Source organism: Mustela lutreola, chromosome 14, assembly GCF_030435805.1.
Source record: "Mustela lutreola isolate mMusLut2 chromosome 14, mMusLut2.pri, whole genome shotgun sequence".
Lineage (NCBI taxonomy): Eukaryota > Metazoa > Chordata > Mammalia > Carnivora > Mustelidae > Mustela > Mustela lutreola.
Genome location: NC_081303.1, coordinates 48,687,085 through 48,707,340, shown reverse-complemented (window position 1 = coordinate 48,707,340; position 20,256 = coordinate 48,687,085). Strand labels below are relative to the sequence as shown.

The 20,256-nt window shown below is 44.7% G+C and overlaps 1 protein-coding gene across 2 annotated transcripts; it reads left to right on the top strand.

Moving 5' to 3' along the window:
* Nucleotides 1–1,607: 1,607 nt before the first annotated feature.
* ADIPOR1 (adiponectin receptor 1) lies at nucleotides 1,608–17,516 on the top strand. Of its 2 annotated transcripts, none has more exons than XM_059145957.1 (8): nucleotides 1,608–1,789; nucleotides 9,397–9,631; nucleotides 11,125–11,241; nucleotides 12,743–12,914; nucleotides 13,360–13,546; nucleotides 14,768–14,955; nucleotides 16,132–16,325; nucleotides 16,645–17,516. In XM_059145957.1, exons 2-8 carry the CDS (start codon nucleotides 9,491–9,493, stop codon nucleotides 16,771–16,773), a joined length of 1,128 nt encoding a protein of 375 aa, XP_059001940.1. In that variant the 5' UTR covers nucleotides 1,608–1,789; nucleotides 9,397–9,490; the 3' UTR covers nucleotides 16,774–17,516. The 2 variants fall into 2 exon arrangements, with proteins under 2 accessions (XP_059001940.1, XP_059001941.1); XM_059145958.1 differs by lacking the exon at nucleotides 1,608–1,789 and adding an exon at nucleotides 1,842–2,095.
* The last annotated feature ends 2,740 nt before the right edge of the window (nucleotides 17,517–20,256 follow it).

Genomic DNA, 20,256 nt, shown 5'->3' with positions numbered 1-20,256 from the left:
CTCTGGTCCTGATCTCAGGGTTCTGGGATCGAGCATCGCTCAGCAGGGAGTCTCTGCTTCCTCTTCTCTCTCTGCTTGCCCCTCTACCCACTTGTGATCTCTGTCTGTCAAACAAATAAATAATTTAAAAAATGAAATTTAAAACTCAATTCTGTGGACAATGGAAGTTTCTAAGGGTTTTATACAGTGAGCAACTCATAATAGCTAACTTTTATGAAGCATTTGCCAGCCATCACACTAAGAAACTGCATAAATTATCATTTAATCTTGACAAAGATTCAGTGAGCTAGTGCTTTTTAAAAAGATTTTATGACTATTATTTTTTACATTTTTATTTTTTATTATTTTTAATAATACCATTTTATTTATAAATAATAAGTGTAATATTTTAATAAATACATATTTATTATTATTAAGATTTTTATTTATTTATTTGACAGACAGAAATCACAAGTAGATGGAGAGGCAGGTAGAGAGAGAGAGGGAAGCAGGCTCCCTGCCAAGCAGAGAGCCCGATGTGGGCCTCGATCCCAGGACCCTGAGATCATGACCTGAGCCGAAGGCAGCGGCTTAACCCACTGAGCCACCCAGGCGCCCCCATATTTATTATTTTTAAATAATAAATATACTCTCTATACCCAACATGGGGCTCAAATTCACAACCCAGAGATCAAGAGTCATGTGCTTCATGACTGAGCCAGCCAGGTGCCCCTGAAACACCACTATTTTATTCGCATTTTTCAGATGAGATCATTCTCTTGGTCAGTAATGTACTCAAGATCATAGGCTGGCCAGGGTCAGAAACTTTGTTCTATGTGACTCCTGAGTCTCTTTTAAAACCAGCACCAAAAAAATTAATCCCAGTGCCCTGAGCCATCCATGTAAGAATATAATAAACTGCCTTTTCTCTTAGCATGTAGGATAGCACTAGGTATATACCATCCTTGGGAGAATTGAGAAAATTGTCAGTTCCTCAAAGTTTCTGTGTTCTGTGATTCATATGAGGGCTGCACCGCCCAGTTGTCTCCCAGACAAGCACTCTGGGGCCACCCTTCTGGCTGCGGTATGGGAGCAGGGAGCTGGAGCAGAGTTCTCAAGCAGGACTAGTTAGAAAACAGCCCCGCTGTTTCAGGAGTCAAAACTTAAAAGTCTAGCCCAGTGCCTTGCACACGATAGGCACTTCAAGAAACATTCGGGGAGGGGAGAAAGGGACGGTGGGATTGAAGAAGGAACTAAGTGTTGTAGAGATAAAAAACACTAGCGTTGGTAATAGATGAAGTAGAGAGAGTTTCCCAATTTAGAAGACAAGGTGCATGGTAGGGAATTTGGCATTCCTTCGCTGGGTTCCGTCTAAATCCCTGAAATTCCTTCCCATCACGCGCTGGAGTTGGTAACTCGGGGGTGTGGTCCTCGCAGGGTCTGGAGAGGCGGAGTTTACCAGTGGAACAGAGCGAAGAGGCGGGGTCTGCCGCGGGAAATTGCGCCTCGAGGGTGGTGCCTGCCGCGGAGGGGGCGGGACAGAGTCAGAGTGGGCGGCACTCCGCGCTCGGGAGGCGTGGCCTAGGGGACGGGGCCAGTGATTGGGACTGCGGGAGGAATGCCTGGCAGTAGGGGAGGGAGCGCCTAAGAGGAGGTGACGCGGCCGCGGAGGTGACGCTGTGTGGTCGCGCGCCCCTTCCGGCGCGAGGAGGGCGCTGAAGATCCGGGGCCCCTCGGCCGCAGGCCGTCTCCAGCGCCGCGGGATGTAGCGCGGGGGACCGCGGCCCCCAGCAGAGCCCGCCCGCCGGCCGTAAGTTCCCCCGGGGCTGCCGCGGCGAGCGGGTGGGCGAGGATCGGCCGCAGCGCTAGGACCCCCGGGAGCCCCGACCCAGACCTGAGGCGGGGACAGCCCGTGGGGCTGACCCGCCCGGACACGCGAGGGTCTCGAGTTCCCCCACCCCGGAGCCGGCAGCTCCTCCCGGCTGCTCCGCGGTCTGGGTTGTAAACATTTCCGGCCCCTCCCACTGCGCGCCGCCTCCGGGGCGGCCTCCACGGCAGTCTAAGGGCGGGTGGGCTGCTGGTTCTCGGCTTAACTCCCCGGCTGCCAACAGTCCTGGTGAGTGCTGAGTTTTCCCAGCCCTGGCGGGGGGTTGAGACGTCGGGATCCCGACCCGGGGATCGTATCGAGACGGGCTAGGCCAGAGCTAAGCCCGGTCCCAAGGCCGCTGCGCGAGGCAAGTGGGGAATGGGGGTGTGGGCCTGGGTCGCAGAAGCGCCTCTCTCAGCCCTTGGTGACAGGGGCAGCCCCAGGGGTCCTCGATCACAAGTCTTTGGCAGATCAGACTGTGACAGTGTGCCCACCTCGACGGGGTGGGAGGCGGGGGGAGAAAGTGAGATTAGTGGACGATTTACCTTTATTTAAGGTAATCCCAAAAGCTGGAACGTGAGCAAAATCGAAACTGGGAGAAAAACGGAATTTTACTTCGTCAGAAATTTCACATTGATGTGTACTATCTTACGTGTGAGATTTTGGGTCTTCAAGCCTTTGGCTTTTAAGAAAACAAAATAGATAAATACTTCCCCTCAGTTTCTGGTACTTCTCAGGCTATTGGGAAACTGAGGTGGCGAATTTCAGTTTCTACAATTTCAGGTGCCGGGAGCAATAGGAGGCCTACATACTACTTTCCCAGATTAACCATACTATTTCCCCCAAGTATTTAGAACACTGGTGAGAAAACAGCAGGGAATATATAGGCTGCTGATGTTAATTAAGTTAACACCATAATGGCTGGTTCTTTTCTAATGTGAAGTCCTAGTGGGGTTGTTCACTGCCTTTCTCTCTTGATAGGGGCTGGGTCACCTGTTAGGTTGCAACTGTTGTTGCTGATATTTTAGAGCATCTGTACAGCACCAGGAATTTAGACTGGGAGCTGCTAAGTAGATTGCCCTGTCAGGGTAGCCATTTCCAGCTTGCAGCCACTAAATTTATTTCCGGAGTAACTTCTGTGCTCCCCTATAGCAGTTGGTACTTGGGGAATCAATTTTCTCAAAAACTGTGGTGTGTGAGGGTCCGTCTTCCGGTAGACCGCCACAAAACCATACCTGATTGTGGAATAGAATATGAAAGCTTTCTGTTCTCAGTGGCCAAGAAATTACATGATTCCCAAGGGATTTAAAAATAAATGACCACTTTGCCTGCAAGTAGGAAAGCATCACTAGGTTCACCATTGCTAATGGATAAAGGATTCCACCTTATGTAGGCTTTTAGGCTGTCTTCAGTTTCTTAAAGTCTGGCCTCATTTTATCTGTGAAAGAGTCCCTTATGGAAAAGTGGATTATTCACTACCCTGGGGACTGTGTTCTTTCAAGCCTGCCTTGGTTCATGCTATGTACACTTCTAGAATGGGTGCTACTTCCATTTTACCTATCAAGATACTTCCTTAAAATCTTCCACAAAACCTTTTCTGGTCATTCCAACTAAAATTGAGCTTTTCTTCTGAATTCCTCCAGCACTTAATGGCATTTAGCTGTGTAGTGATGTTAGTAGAAGAAAGTTATTGCCCCTCTCTTAAAATAGAGGCCAGCAACCATGTCAGACTGCTAATTCTTTGCCTTATCTCTGCAGCCACAATGCCACGTACACTGCAGACAATCAGTAGGTATTGTCAGATGGATAAAGAATAGAATTTGTGTTTCTTTCTAGGCCAATTAAGTTTCTTCTCTGTTTCCCTAGGAAATTTCCTTTGACCCCTGTAATATAAAGCCCAACTGTACTCTTTTTTTTTTTTTTTAAAGATTCTATTTATTTGACAGAGACACAGGGAGAGAGGGCTGAGCAAGGAGCCAGAAGCCGGGCTCAATCCTAGGACCCCAGGATCGTGACTTGAGCCAAAGGCAGACACTTAATGACTGAGCCACCCAGGTGCCCCAAAGTGAACTCTTTAGCACTCTTACTGTAGGGGCATCTGGGTGGCTCATTTGGTTAAGCAGCTGCCTTTGGCTCATGTCATGATCTCAGGATGTGTTTGGCTCAGGTTATGATTTCAGGGTCTCGGGATAGAGCCCTGCAGCTGGGAGTCTGTGTCTCCCTCTGCCCCTCCCCCTGCTCCTGCCTCTCCCTTTGCCTCTCTCCCTACTCATGCGTGCTCTCTATCACAAATAAATAAATAAAATCTTAAAAAAAGAAAAAAGAAGAAAAAACCTTGCTGTATTATCCTGCCCTGTCTACGTGTGATTGCACTGATGAACTAAACAGTCATGTTCAAACCCAGAAGCTTAATTAATTATGGTGTTGCTATTGTTTTTTCTGGTACTGGTACTTATCCAAGTCATTACATTTTGTCCTTGATGTCCATTTGTCTCTAATATCACCCACCAAACTTTGTTCCTCTCACCATTCTCAAAGTTAATTCCCTTTTCCTGCTCAGTAATGTTGGGGGCGTGATTAGTGTTTATAAAGTTTGTAACTTATCTTCAATGGAAGCATTCCTTGAAAGTGCCCTGTAGGCAAACCAGTTCCAACTGATTGGCTTTTAGGCATGCACCTAGATGGGGTTTCTGAGGTGCACAGTGTAACGTGACCGCTCTGATGTAGAACTGTACTGACTGTATGTCTAAAAGCCAAATATTAAAAACAGGGACTGGCATGAAACTCCATCATCAGCCTGGGTATTTTCTTTAATTTTAAATTTTTTAAAAAATTTGGGGATGGGGTCCTGGCATTTGAAAAGCTTATCTGTCTGATGGTGCCTGGGTGGCTCAATCATTAAGTGTCTGCCTTCAGCTCAGGTCATGATTCCAGGGTCCTGGAATCGAGCCCCCACATCTAGCTCCCTGCTCAGCGGGAAGCCTGCTCCTCCCTCTCCCACTCCCCCTGCTTGTGTTCCCTCTCTCGCTGTCTCTGTCAAATAAGTAAATTAAAAATATATATATTTTTTAAATCTTTTCTGTCTGTGGGATCGAAAAGTCTTCTGTTGGCGTAGCTGGAGGAAAGCTACAAGGGAGGTTAAAGTGTGATTTTCCACTTCAGACACTACGTCTGTGGCACTTAGCATCCAGTGAGAATGCTAAGGCCCACTGCTGCAGTTTGGTAATTTTCAAACATGGGTCTTTGTCTTGACTTATTTTCCCCTAGCAGTGCTATGAAGCCACGTCCCTTAACAGAGCAGATGTAGTGAAGATGGCCACGTTCTTTGACTTTACTGCTAAACTAATCTTGCTTTGGAATGATAGAGTCAGGCAGGCATAGTTAGAACCTACCCATGCCTACACACAGAATCTCTAAGAGTCCAGAAACCCTGGCTTAAAACTTTGCAGAAGAAGCTTGATGCCTTTGACCCCAGGGAAGGAGTGTGCTTGGAAAATTTAGGAACTGGTTCTCAGAATAAATGTCTCCAGAAACTGAGGGAAGTAAACTGTCTGGCTAACTGGCTGGTGATTAAGAATCAGTTCTTTCCCCAAGTGTGGCAGAGGATTATCTTATTTATAGGAGCACAAACACCTCCCTGCCTCCACAGCTCTTTTCTCTTAAGATCATAGATTTATCCAGTTGGAAAGCTTAGTGGTAAAGATTTTTATTAGCTTGAATTGAAGAAATCCCATCAAAAATGCACTCAGTGGAGTTTGGCCCAGTTATAATTTGTTACACTGGGTGTGGTGAGTTTGAGGGGAAATGTGTTTCCTCTAAAATACTAAGGATATAGAAAGGTGGCAGAAAGTTGAAGTATGTTTGGCTCTCCTGAGCGTTCCCAGAATTGGTCTTACCACCATACGGGTTTATGCTGGTTTTATAGAATACAGACAAAAAGGCTTGCTTGTAATAATTCCCAGTTTGTGACTGGTCACCCTGTCAGAAGTTATTTTTCCAGGTCCTAGTATTATTTGCTCTTCTCTCTTGCCGGACCTCCGATCCCTATCTCTCCCTTTCCTGTCTCTGTGTTGCTACAGTTTAGAAGACCAAACTGGACAATGGACTTTGCTCACTATGATGACATGATCTCCATTGACCTCCATTGTATGTACTTTACATGATGCATGATGCCATATCTTGTATGATGAGACATAGCTGGTGGCTGATTTGTGAGTTAATTGGGATGTCTATTAGGTGTAGTGACCGGGCCTAGCAGTCAATGCTGAGGGGAGGTGTAGGAGTTAGGGATAGAGGAGCTGGCGAGCATCAGAAGAATTAACAGAGAGTGATTTGGACTGAAAGGGAAAAGACATGATGGCCAAGAGACAGAGATCAACGTAGGAGAACACTAGACTTGAGGGCGTAAAAACTTTGCAGATCAAATGAGGAAATCAGTAAGAATACCAAGCTGAATTCTGCATTGGATCTCTGACCCTAACTGCCCAACTTACACTTAAGACTCTGTGAGTCTCATTGCCTCTAGTGAAATAGTGACACTGCATTCGAAATAATTGAATTTAGTATGGGAACATTCTAGGTTATGAGTGCTTTCCCCACCACTGCCCTCCTGGGACTGTGAAATTGTATCACTGACTCTGTACGTATTACAAGTGACGTCATGCCATCCTTTGATGACACTTGTTCAGCTGTGTATTTTGCACAGTACCTTAGAACGCCTTAGGGTGCTAGTGCTAAATGTATTTGTTAAATACTCCATAAATATTTCAGCTTACCCTGGGGGAAAAGGAAAAACCCCCATAAACATAAGAAAAAGTACATAAACCCTTAGTTGGTAACAAGAAGCTAATAAGTCATATGCTTGCTGACTAGAATGCTGTCCCCTCCATGCATTCATTCTGAAATGGGTTCTGACCAAAATCAAGGGTACATAGCACAGAACCTGAGTTGTTGTTTTTTTGTTTGTTGTGGTTTTTTTCTGCCCTGGCAGTGTTCTAGGCTAAGTGTATGCTCCCAATTCAGGCTTGTCCGAAGTGCAGAAAGCTTTTCTTCGTTTCTTAAGTATAAATTATTTCTTAGTAAAGTTGTTAATTCTGTAGTCTTCACTCTAAGGAAATTTGTTTTGTGGTCAACCTGTTGAAAAACAGTTCCCAGTGCTTCTTATGGGGATTGCCTATTTCCTGAGGTTTTCAGGGGCCTCCAGTTGCCTGTTCTCCTTAGGCTCAGTTGTTGGCTTTGACTGTGGGCTGGCATCTGTCTTGTCGGAATCTCGCCCATTTGAAGGAAGAACTGTCCATGTGTCGACACAGTGTAAAAGTCTGTTGTGAAGTGAGTTACTGTGTGCTCTCGAACCAGATTTGCCTGTTGCTTTCAGATGTGCTTGTGAGTTGAGCGTAGCATGACTTTTGAAACTTAAGGACTGCCCTCATCTGACTACTTATATCCAATTATAATCCCTGAGAAGGAACTGTAATTAGTCTTGGGTAAAAAGAGAACTGGTATGAGCTATCAAAGATGTTTATGTAGTGAACAGCGGTGGGAGTGTCTCTCTTATGAGCAGTCATGGTTACTGCCTATTATAAAAGGTTTGGGTTCCCTAAGCTTCCATTTCCTCTCTGGTAATGCAGCCCGCTCCCCATGCAGGTGCTGCTTGACCCTCTCTGCATTGCCCTGTGGTCATTGGGTTCAGATAGCCAGGGCATAAAAATGCTAATATTCTGGTCATTAGTGTTGCTGTGAGTAATAAACTCCTTTCTTTTGGGTGGAGGGCTAGTAATATACAAAATGGTGAATATCTTTGGACACTCTCCCTCTCTTTTCAATATCATTTTCATCTCCCTGAGGCCTGATTGAAAGATCACTGCCTGAAGTCAGGCTCAAGGAAACCTCAAGTATTAGAAGTTTTTCCTAGAAAACTGACTTCTAGGTTTCTCTGGTTTTCCTTAAGGATTTGTGTACTTGTCTCTAGTTTCTGAAAAACTAATTTGAGTGGGGCTTAGATTATGAGCTATGGTGTTTGTGACAAGCACTTGCTGAGCTGGTTGTTTGGTATGTGTTTGGCAAAGAGCAAGGCTGGGGCTGCCTCCTTGTCTTCAACTTCCTGGTCCCAGGTAAGTTATTGCTTGCTTTAAGGAAAGATTTTGATGAAAGCTTGTTATCCACGTGTTGAACCCAGGCTATAATCCTACAACAGAATTAGTAGACATTGCAAAGAAATTAACCACTAAACATCTGGCTCACAATCAGGTTCCTTCTGCATGTGACACACACTTGGCAGAGCATTTGTAGAAAAAGCCCACCCGAGTTCAGTTGGCATTTGATTTGTTTCAAGCTTAGGTGGTCTTGAAATACAGTTGACCCTTGAACAACACAAAGGTTAGGGGCACTGATCCCCACACAGTTGAAAATCCTCGGATAACTTTGGACTTCCCAGAAGTTAACTCCTAACAGCATACTGTTAACCAGAAGCCTTACCAATAACATAAACAGTTGATGAACACATATTTTATATGTTACATGTATTACATTCTGTATTCTTACAATAAAGCTAGAAAAAAGAAACTTATTAAGAAAATCCTAAGGAATGGGGCGCCTGGGTGGCTCAGTGGGTTGAGCCGCTGCCTTCGGCTCAGGTCGTGATCTCAGGGTCCTGGGATCGAGTCCCACATCGGGCTCTCTGCTCAGCGGGGAGCCTGCTTCCTCCTCTCTCTCTCTCTGCCTGCCTCTCTGCCTGCTTGTGATTTCTCTCTGTCAAATAAATAAATAAAATCTTTAAAAAAAAAAAAAAAAAGAAAAAAGAAAATCCTAAGGAAGAGAAAATATATTCACAGTACTGTACATATATGTCTTGAAGAAAATCTGCATATAGATGGACCCTCGCAGTTCAAGCCTGTGTTGTTGAAGGGTCAGCTGCATTACAGCCGGGGCCTGGCCTCCTATTTTTGCTCTTCATTCTCAGAGCCAAGGCTTTCTTGGGCAGAATAGCTTTGGGAATGGTAGGTTAGACTCTTCTCATTAAATGGGCTCCACACCTGTGGCAAGGGGTGGTTGAGGGTGAGTCACTGGTTTTCTGTGGTGACAGTTTGGTACAATAACCACAGATCGTTTGAAGACAGCCAATCAGATGTTATATTTTCAGCCTTATCTGTAAGATTAGTGAAGTTCTGGGGCACTGTGTGGCTCAGTGGGTTAAAGCCTATGCCTTCAGCTCAGGTCATGATCCCAGGGTCTTGGGATGGAGCCCCGCATTGGGCTCTCTGCTCAGCGGGGAGCCTGCTTCCCCCTCTCTCTCTCTGCCTGCTTCTCTGCCTACTTGTGATCTCTGTCTGTCAAATAAATAAACAAAATTTTAAAAAAAGAAGATTAGTGAAGTTCTGAGTCAAGACTAACATTGAAGAGGGAGAACAAGGAATAGATTTTAATTTAGCAATTACCTAGACTTCAGAATTGGAGATAGGGTGTCAGCTGATTAGCTTACTCAGGGTTGACTCGTCATGAAAGTGGAAGAGGAATCAATTGCCAATACCCTTTTTGTTTGTGTTTGCTTTCAGTGTTCACCATCACAGGGAGATCTCTGCCCCCTGGGGCTGAGAGACCCCAACCTTTCCCCAAGCTGAAGCTGCAGGGTTTTGGGGTACCAGCCAGATGTCTTCTCACAGAGGATCTGTGGTGGCACAGGGCAATGGAGCTCCGGCCAGTAACAGGGAAACGGACACGGTGGAGCTGGCTGAACTGGGACCCCTGCTAGAAGAGAAGGGCAAACGGGTAATTGCCAACCCAACCAAAGTAAGTTGTCTTCCCAGGAGTCATTGCCTTGATCAGAACTTCTCATTAGGCCTGTGTCAGTATCCATTTTTCTAAGATCTCACCTCTTTCCCCAAAGGAGGAACCATAGCATCCTGGGAATATCTCTGTCCCAGGCTTATCATACTACATTACATGTATCTTACTTATTTGTATCCTTTTCCTACAGTAAGCTTTTGCAAGTTCACTCATCTTTATAACCCCAGGACTTAACACAAGGCCTGAAGTCCAGTAAGTAATTAGTAAATGCCTGTGAATGAATGAAGCATCAGTTAGGATTAGGTTTGGCTTCATATAACAGACAAAAGCCCCTGTAGTCTTCACAAGATGGTGTGTCTCATGTAAAAGAATTCTAGAAGTAATCCATCCCAGGCTGATAACAGAGGCTCCACTCCAGTCAGGCCCTGTCTTGCTGCCCTCCTCCATTGTCAGTTCTACCCATCACACTCCCCTACCAGCCACCAGAAAAGAGGAAGGGGAAAGAGAAGAAAGGCCCACCCTTTCTGGAAGTACCTCACAACCCTTCCACTTACATCCCATAGGCTGGAACTTCATTACATAGTTATATTCGGCTGCACTGGAATATAGGCAAAGTAGTTTCTTCTTTGGGCCTGAGTAAAATTACAGGAACATTGCCACCCTGAGTAAAACCAAGGACTTTGTTACTGAGGAAGAGAGAGAGAGAATGGATATTGGGGTAGGCAAGCAGAAATCTATACCACAAAATTTGAGAGGGACCATTTGTTTCCCAGGGACCATCAACGGGAGAGAGAGAGAAGGAGCCGAACTGCCCGGCTCTTCATCTCCATGGTTTAGAGCCTTGGGACTGAGAGAAAAGTCTCTCTCCTTGAAAGGGAAGTGCTCTCCCATGTGCACACTTGGTGTCAAGGCTCCTTGGGGTATAGGACTCAGCACTGCTGCTTTCTACAGAACCAGTCTGGAGGCCCTGAGACCCTTGGGAGCTGCAAGGAAGACAAAGTTACACTCACGATATAATCCCCAGAGTCTGTGAACCGGGAACTATAAACAGATTTAAATTCTTAAGGGAATCTCTGAGACTCTGTCTCTTCCATAGTTTCGAGAATTTAGTGGTCTAGAATAGAGAGATATTTGGGAAATTGGAGACAGTTGAGAACCACTGTCCGAGAGGAGGAGGGGCCTCCAAACTTAAAGAACATTTAGGACTGGCGTGGCAGTCCCGTATCCCTTTCATGTCAGCCCCCATCCCATCTACCTCCCGGGTGCTGAATCGAGCTCTCACTCCAGCACTTGCAAAGTATTAACAAGCTTGAGATACCGTGTTATAAACTCATTAACTCGTGCTTTTGGAGAAAAAGCCACAAGGTCCTATGTGTAGGAGTGTGGCCAGGCAGGAAGTGTTGAGTTTGGGTTTCTCTGGATCTTTCTGATCTGGACTAGCAGAGTTTATGAGACGGCTCTTGGGATTGGTTTTTGCGTATTTTTCATCCCTGTAGGCAGAAGAAGAGCAAGCATGCCCAGTGCCCCAGGAAGAGGAGGAGGAGGTGCGGGTACTGACGCTTCCCCTGCAGGCCCACCATGCCATGGAGAAGATGGAGGAGTTTGTGTATAAGGTACAGCCCAGTAGCTTCTGTCCTGGAACAACGGCAGTGGGCTTCCCCGGGATTCTCCCAGCTGGCATCCATGCATTGGACTGAAGAACTTTTACTCCCTCTTGTGGGTTTGTCTTTACTTAGGATGAAGGATATCAAGGGGAAGGGTAGCTACATTTTTACTACCTACCGTGTTAGGCAGTGCTCAGAATATATTCTAAAACAGAAGTTCTTAGCTTTTTTTTTTTCTTTCTTTTTTGCTATGGATACCTTTGGCAATTGTTAGAATTTTCTAATCTTTAAAAATTCCAAAATTTTAATGTAGGCTCCTTTTATGCATACATTAGATATGCATTAATGACAAATGATAATGTATTTTTTTTTTAAGATTTTATTTATTTATCAGAGAGAGAGGGGGGGAGAGAGCGAGCACAGGCAGACAGAATGGCAGGCAGAGGCAGAGGGAGAAGCAGGCTCCCCACCGAGCAAGGAGCCCGATGTGGGACTCGATCCCAGGATGCTAGGATCATGACCTGAGCCGAAGGCAGCCGCTTAACCAACTGAGCCACCCAGGCGTCCCGATAATGTATTTTATTAAAATTTATACTTCTAAGCAGTGAAGAGTAACAATATTTTGATATCTGCAAAACTAGTGTATGAAATTCTCTCCCATTTCCATGGGTGACAGTCACAGGTTCTAACTCTACTGTGCTTTTGGTCATGTTTATAATTGAAGGGAGTGTTAGATTCCAGGTAGAGGTGAGAGAAAATGAAAGATCATTTTTTTTCCATCTGGATTTCCACCCCTCCCTGGATTCTATCCATTGTCTGTGTGTCCTGGGTTAAGAACCCCTGCTCTGTAAAGACATAGTCCCAACCTAGGAAGGACTTAGAATCTGCTGGGGGGAGAAGATTAAGCAGGGGGCAAATAGAATCTTCTGGATTAGAGGGGCAAAGGAGGGATAAAGTGTATGTTTTTGAAACCATTATATGTAATTTCTATTTCTTTGTTTTCATTCACTATTTTTACTTAATTGTGAAATTTCAAGTAGCTTAAAGAAGGTCCTGCCGTATTTTTTTTTCAAGATTGAGATACATTTATCTAAAGCATATCCAGATTGGGGCGCCTGGGTGGCTCAGTGGGTTAAGCCGCTGCCTTCGGCTCAGGTCATGATCTCAGGGTCCTGGGATCGAGTCCCGCATCGGGCTCTCTGCTCAGCAGGGAGCCTGCTTCCTCCTCTCTCTTTCTGCCTGCCTCTCTGCCTACTTGTGATCTCCCTCTGTCAAATAAATAAATAAAATCTTTAAAAAAAATAAAAAAATAAAAATAAAAAATAAAGCATATCCAGATAAACTAACATGACGCAAGAACAAAGGCATTAGCAAAAATTGGTCAAGATATACAGTACTGTGATGGGCTCGTTCGTACTGTGTCTTGGATTTCTGCAAGTCCAGGCTGATTCCCTTGTCCTTCTAGAAACTACCATTCTTTAGGGCCCTTCTTAGAGTGTATATATTCCAGGTCTGGGAAGGACGCTGGAGGGTCATCCCATATGACGTACTCCCTGATTGGCTGAAGGATAATGACTACTTGCTACATGGCCATAGACCACCTATGCCCTCCTTCCGGGCTTGCTTCAAAAGCATTTTCCGCATCCATACAGAAACTGGCAACATCTGGACCCATCTGCTTGGTGAGTGATTGGGGTGATTGGGGAAGAAATCCAATGTTTTGGTCTCCTTAAATGCCAAAGGAGGGATTATATAGCCTTTGTCCAGGGGAAAGAAAAGAGCAAAGTTGTTCTGACTGATTGATTGATCCTTGATCACTGATCTTTGAGACTAGAAAAGGAAGGTCTAGAACCAGGAGAAGAAATTGGAACTAGATGTTCTTTTGGGATTCCTGGGAGCACTGTCCTCCGTGGAGGCAGTCGCTTCTATCTCGTGAATTCCCACTGTCCAAACAAAATGCCAACATTTCCAAAAGTGCTGTTTTAGTCAGAGTTTCTATGACTGGTGCCATTTTCTCCTGAAATTTTAGACCACAGTTCTAAACTCTTTTGCTTTAGTACTGATTTAACACCATCAAGGTGCATGTACTGTCTTAGGCTTTTTTTTTTTTTCTTTTCCCTCCTCTAGGTTTTGTGCTGTTTCTCTTTTTGGGAATCTTGACCATGCTCAGACCAAATATGTACTTCATGGCCCCTCTACAGGAGAAGGTGGTTTTTGGAATGTTCTTTTTGGGTGCAGTGCTCTGCCTCAGTTTCTCCTGGCTCTTTCACACCGTTTATTGTCATTCAGAGAAAGTCTCTCGGACTTTTTCCAAGTGAGTTGAAAGAACATCAGTACTGAAAGACCACACACTATTGTCACATCTTGTGATATGAGCTGACCGGGTGCTGAAAGGTCCAGTCACTCCTAAAGTTTCCCTGATGTCGCAGAGGAAGGGCTTTCTATTTTGTGGGTAGAATTGGGTGGTGAAGTTCTTCTCTTAAATCCTTCATGAGGGGCGCCTGGGTGGCTCAGTCGGTTAAGCCGCTGCCTTCGGCTCGGGTCATGATCTCAGGGTCCTGGGATCAAATCCCACATCGGGCTCTCTGCTCAGCAGGGACCCTGCTTCCTCCTCTCTCTCTCTCTGCCTGCCTCTTTGCCTACTTGTGATCTCTCTCTGTCAAATAAATAAATAAAATCTTTAAAAAAAAAAAATCCTTCATGAAAAAATAACACTGCAGCCTCCTCAACAGATGGATTTTACCTGTATGGTACTATCGCTTGTGAAATTTGGGGTACCAATGGGCTGCTGTTTGAGCCCAGGAACTCAGTACTATCTGACCTTCCGGTTGGCCCGAGCCACAGCAGGGCATGATAAGGTATTCCTGCTTCATGCTGCTAATGCTTCTTCCCACTCGTCCAGCTGGCCTTATCTTTGCTGCCCACGCACTGCTGGAAGCCCCAGATGTCCATCCTCTAATGCTTTCTAGATTCTCCAACTCTCTGCCTGGAATTCTGTTTATTTGCTTGTTGTGGTGGTGGTGGTTGTTGGTTTTGGTGGTGGCAGCGGCAGGTTAGTTTGGCTTTCCCATAACACCATTAACAGGAATACATTTTCATCATTTAAAAAGTCAATTAAATCACAACAGTACGTCTTAGGAGTACTCCATATTCACGGGTTTTGTTTGGGGAACTTAAGTGATCAGAACTGAAGAACATTCAGAGCCCTTCGTGAGTGGGAAGCTGGGTATGAACTAGTGACAGAACTCCTAAACTGAAGTCTCCACTAGGGGGAGATTTGGCTGCTCACAACTAAGGGAAGGGATGAAGTCCTGGGATCCCGGATTCTTAGAAATTTTTCCATTGCAAAATAGATGCGCTTGACCTGGTGGATTTTTGATCCAGGATGCAGGATAGATTGCATGGGAAATGAGGGGAGGCTGAGTGGAGCTGTTGAAATCTGGGAGCAGGTGAACAGAAAGAACAAATTCAACAAGCCATGGGATTTCTTCATTTCTCCCACTAATTGATTTCATGTTTATGGCTCTTTTTTTAGACTGGATTATTCAGGGATTGCTCTACTGATTATGGGGAGCTTTGTCCCCTGGCTCTATTACTCCTTCTACTGCTCCCCACAGCCACGGCTCATCTACCTCTCCATCGTCTGTGTCCTGGGCATTTCTGCCATCATCGTGGCACAGTGGGACCGGTTTGCCACTCCTAAGCACCGGCAGACAAGAGCAGGTAAACTTCATTTATATTCGGCCCTTGAGTCTAATAGGCCTAATCCTGGACCCTAAGGTTTGCAGTTGGGGGACCCCATCCAAGCCCTGATTTGTGTTTAGAACTCGGAAAGCACCAGGAATTTTCAAAGTTCAGTTCTCCCCGTGTTTCATAGTATTTGAGTTGCATGCTGGCAGGACAGATAACTACCAAGCTGGTCAGTTCGCTGTAAGTATAGAAGTGATTGCTCTCAAATTTGGTTTGAGAAAGTTAAAAAATAGAGCCATTTTAGTGACCTGAGTTCTAGGCAAGGGAATGGAAGGCTTGGTTTGGTAAATTAAAAAAACAAAACAAAACAAAACAAAAAAACACTTTGCGCATAACCACTGGTCACAACTATTGTAACAGCTACAAACATAAACATCTTTGTCTTGTCTCATCTGGACTCTCCTTTTAAGCTTCATTTTTGCAGCAGCACCTTACTTACCACTAGTTATCAGGCCCTTGGGACTTCTTAATATGTGCTGTGTCTTAAACCTTCAGTTAAAAGAATTAAATATTCATGAGGCACCAGCTGTGTGCCGGCATTGTGCTTTAATGAGGGCATCTACAAAAATGCAGAAGGTCAGCCCTGCCCTCCAGTTAAGTGGAGGGTAGTGATGTGGAGACAAATACCCATTCTTCCCTTCCTCTTACCTGACTTGTGTGTCCCTGAGCCTCGACAACTTCTGATCTGGGTGTGTCTGTCTACTCAGGAGAGGTCAGAGTCCCGTTGCTTAATTTTTTCATGAACTTAATGGAAAAGCTGCCCAGCTCCTCTCTGACTTGGAAGCCACCCACCTGAAGCCTTGCCATTTAGGTTCTGTATCCAAGTCAGCCATGAGAGGTGTTTGACATAGGCTTTTGGCCAAGGCTTCCCATTTCTTAACAAATAATTAAGAATGTCAGATGTTTGTTCTCAGTGCTCCTTAAAAGGTAATGGCTAGATTAGCACAGACACAGACAGCCTTCTTCCCATTCTGGATGTTGAAGAAATGTCTGCTGTCTGTTATCGCCATGTGGTTGAGTTTCCTAAACATGTCCTGTTCACCAGAAAATAGCTAATTGTGACAATAAACATCTGAATTGTAGAGTAAGACAGTGGTGCTTGCCACGTGGTGGCTATTTCCTTGACAATCTTGTGTCTGCTCTGTTCAGGAGTGTTCCTGGGACTTGGCTTGAGTGGTGTTGTGCCCACCATGCACTTTACTATCGCTGAGGGCTTTGTCAAGGCCACCACAGTGGGCCAGATGGGCTGGTTCTTCCTCATGGCTGTGATGTACATCACCGGAGCTGGCCTTTATGCTGCGCGAATTCCTGAGCGTTTCTTTCCTGGGAAATTTGACATATGGGTAAGAAGGGACTCTTCCAGCAGGGCCTATGATGTGAGTGGCCAGCCAAAGTTAAAGGTCTGAGTACAAGGCGGTAAGAAACACAGGGACCGCGTAGTGTAGTGTTTTGGGGTACCTATATATACACAGGGAGAAATGGCAGGGGAATAACCAGTATTAACATTTTGGTGTATCTCTCACAAGATTTATAAAAAAATTTTCTACAACAAATACATCACTTTTATGATGTAAAAAGACTTTTAAGGAGATACTAGAAGAGGCAAATTTCTGATCTCCCCTTGCCACTGTCCTAAAGGCCCTTCTTTTGTCATTCCTACAGTTCCAGTCTCATCAGATTTTCCATGTCCTGGTGGTGGCCGCAGCCTTTGTCCACTTCTACGGGGTCTCCAACCTTCAAGAATTCCGTTACGGCCTAGAAGGCGGCTGTACTGACGACTCCCTTCTCTGAGCCTTCCTACCTGAGGGGTGGAGGAGGAACTTCCCAAGTGCTTTTAAAAATAACTTCTTTGTTGACGTGAGAGGAAGAGTCTGAGTTGTCTGTTTCTAGAAGAAACCTCTTAGAGAATTCAGTACCAACCAAGCTTCAGCCCACTTTCACACCCACTGGGCAATACTTTCCAGTTCCCTAGCTGAGGAGGGCAGGGATGGCCCAATTTAGCCATGCCTGTCTTCAGCAGCTCCCCCTTGTTGGCAAGGCAACTACCGTCCCCTCACAGAGACAGTACTTCAAAGCTCATGTTGAGATTTTACCCCTCCTCCAACCATTTTGGGAAAAAATGATGGACTGGGACTCTTCAGAAATTCGCTTTCTGGAGGAAAATATCCCTCCCTTACCCCCATCCTTACTTTGTAACCTGGCTTATAACAGGCCATCCATTTTTGTAGCACACTTTTCAAAAACAATTAGAACCTGGTCCCATCTTTCTCGGGCCTGGATCTGCTTTTACAGCAGGAAGAACAAAGCCACCAACTTTTACATAGCCCGGCTAATCATGGAAGTGTGTCCAGGCTTCAAATAACTTGACTTTTAATTTTTTTTTTCTTGGCAGAGTAATGTAAAATTAAAATGGGGAAAGATATTTAATATTTAATACTAAGCTTTAAAAAGAAACCTGCTATCATTGCTATGTATCTTGATGCAAAGACTATGATGATAATAAAAGAAAGTACAGAAGACACTCGGCATTCGAAGATTTAACATGTGTGGTCTCAACTATTTGTACACAACTCCGAAGGATTAAAACCAATAATGTAGTTTCAGATTCTGCTGAGATACAAACTTGAATCATAGTCATTGATTGACAGGCTGGCATATGCGGACTGCATATTACTTAAGAGTTTCATTCTTCTAAAGCTGCCTTGCTTGAGGATGTCTCATCAAGGGGTTATTCCATGCTTTTCTGGGCTTTTGTGAATTGTGCTCAACTTGATTTGTCTTCGTTAGTTGGCATACGGTCTGCAGTCGTCACTGACTGTATGCAGTTAGATAGGAATCTTCTTGAGTTACAGAGTTGGGTTCACTTCAAAGGTCAAGTTTGTACAACTGGGAGAACAAATGGTTCTTTTTAAAAAAGAATCCAATTAGGCCAACACAGAGGAAAAGTTTCTCAACCTCAAGTAGTAATCAGGGAAATGTAAATTAAAACCAAAGTGATAAAAAATTTCAGTCCTGGCAGATTGGCACAAATTGAAGGTCATATTGAGTGTTGATATAGATGTGGAGCAGACCAGATGCTGTTGATGGAAGTGCACATTGGTAGATGACTCCATGTGGACATGGCACAGACCATATAAACAGATTACAATATTCAAACATTTTATGAAACAACACTCTACACTATGAAATGCATCTGCTATCGATCCTTGATCACTTCATTTTTGGAAATGCTCCTGGGGCATCTGGGTAGCTCAATTGGCTAAGCATCGGACTTTGGCTCTGGTCGTGATCTTGGGGTCCTGGGATCCAGCCTCAAGCCTCTGTGCTCAGTGAGGAGTCTGCTTGTCCTTCGGCCCCTTCCCCCTGCGCATGCTCTTTCTCAAATAAATAGAATCTTTAATAAATAAAAATGATCCGTCTGACCCATTACATTGTTCATAAGTCATTAGTGGGCCACAGCTCACACTTGGGAAAGCACTACCTTTGAGAAACTTAGCTTATACCAAAAGAATGATTGTAGCTGTCTCTAGTAGCAACATACTACAGACAAGCCAAGTGTTGAAAACTATTGAATGGAAAAATAAATCTTGGTTTACTCCTATAAGAAAACATTATTTAGTAGTGAAAATTACAGTGACAAGCAACAACATGGATGAATCTTCAGATTAGGGAGAGGAGGGAAACAACTCACAGAATACATCTGGTATGATTGCGTTTACATAAAGCTATTAATGTGCAAAACTAGTGCTAGTTCACGGATATAGACATGGTAAAAACTTGAAAGAAGCAATGTTAATTCAGAAGAAAACATAGTTACCTATGGAAGAGTAAGAACAGGATTAGAACAGGGGCCCATAGAATATTTCAAAAGTAACGTTTAGGGGCGCCCGGGTGGCTCAGTGGGTTGAGCCGCTGCCTTCGGCTCAGGTCATGATCTCAGGGTCCTGGGATCGAGTCCCGCGTCGGGCTCTCTGCTCAGCAGGGAGCCTGCTTCCTCCTCTCTCTCTGCCTGCCTCTCTGCCTGCTTGTGATCTCTGTCTGTCAAATAAATAAATAAAATCTTAAAAAAAAAAAAAAAAGTAACGTTTATATTCTTTTTTCTTTTTTAAGATTTTATTTATTTATTTAAGAGAGAGAGAGGTCACAGGTAGGCAGAGAGAGAGGGGGAAGCAGGCTCCCCACTGAGCAGAGAGCCTGATGCGGGCCTCAATCCCAGGACCCTGAGATCATGACCTCAGCCGAAGGCAGAGGCTTACCCCACCGAGCCACCCTGGTGCCCATCTTTTTAACCAGGCAGTGAGTACCTGGGCGTGCCTTATACTATAGTTATGTTTTCTTGCACATACAGAAGTATTTATATCCGTTGAATACAAAACAACTTGGAAGTTCAGAAAGTCCTTAAAGAGCTGATGTCACAAGTCACAGACTGGTGACTGGCAGGCTGCAAACCTTCACAAACATGTTTTGTTTGGCCTACAGTGTGCAAACAGTCACCTGCTGCTCAGTACCAGCAATGCCCTTGATGGAGGGCTTGTGCTCTCAGTGCGTCACTGCCCCTCACTCATTGGGGTCACTGGCCTAGCTTCTGGAAGCAGCTAAGTTTGCAGTCACTAGTATAAAGCTGGAAGGAAACAGACCGCATCTGACCCGACTGCATCCATTTTGTACATGTGGACATACAGAGATTCCTAGCAATTAGTGAACCCTAGTGTGTAGGTGTTGGCTCATCTGTCAGTAGTAGGACCCAGAAAAGAGGATCTAAGAGAGAAGGTTTTTATCTTTGTACTTTTCATATGTCATATTCTATATTTTTTATCTCTACCCCTGTGAAGTAGGTAGCATTATCCCAATCCACAGATGAGAGAAACTTAAGGCCCTGTGGGTCACCTGGGTGGCTTAGTCATTAAGTGTCTGCCTTTGGCTCAGGTCATGATTCCAGAGTCCTGGGATCAAGCCCCTCAGTGGGAAGCCTGCTTCTCTCTCTCTCTCTCACTCGCCCTGCTTATGTTCCCTTTCTTGCTGAGTCTCCATCAAATAAATAAAATATTTAAAAAGGAAGGAAGGAAAGAAGGAAGGAAGGAAAACTTAAGGTCCCAAAAGACCAAGACTTTCTGCCAAGTTGATGGACAGGTTTGGAGTCAGTATCTGGAGATCATGCTGACTTAAACCCCATGCTCTAAAGCTTTGGATCATTTAAAAATCCCTTCTGCTTCTGATTTCAGTATCCTCCCTTGCCTTTATCAGAACTGCTAACTAGTAGCAAATGAATATTAT

What these genes read in the sequence shown, in the direction of transcription:
- ADIPOR1 (XM_059145957.1), top strand. Translation starts at nt 9,491, where the DNA reads ATGTCTTCTCACAGAGGATCTGTGGTGGCACAGGGCAATGGAGCTCCG. An exon ending in TAATTGCCAACCCAACCAAA is followed by an intron (nt 9,632 to 11,124) that starts GTAAGTTGTCTT and finishes TCATCCCTGTAG; the next exon opens with GCAGAAGAAGAGCAAGCATG. An exon ending in TGGAGGAGTTTGTGTATAAG is followed by an intron (nt 11,242 to 12,742) that starts GTACAGCCCAGT and finishes TATATATTCCAG; the next exon opens with GTCTGGGAAGGACGCTGGAG.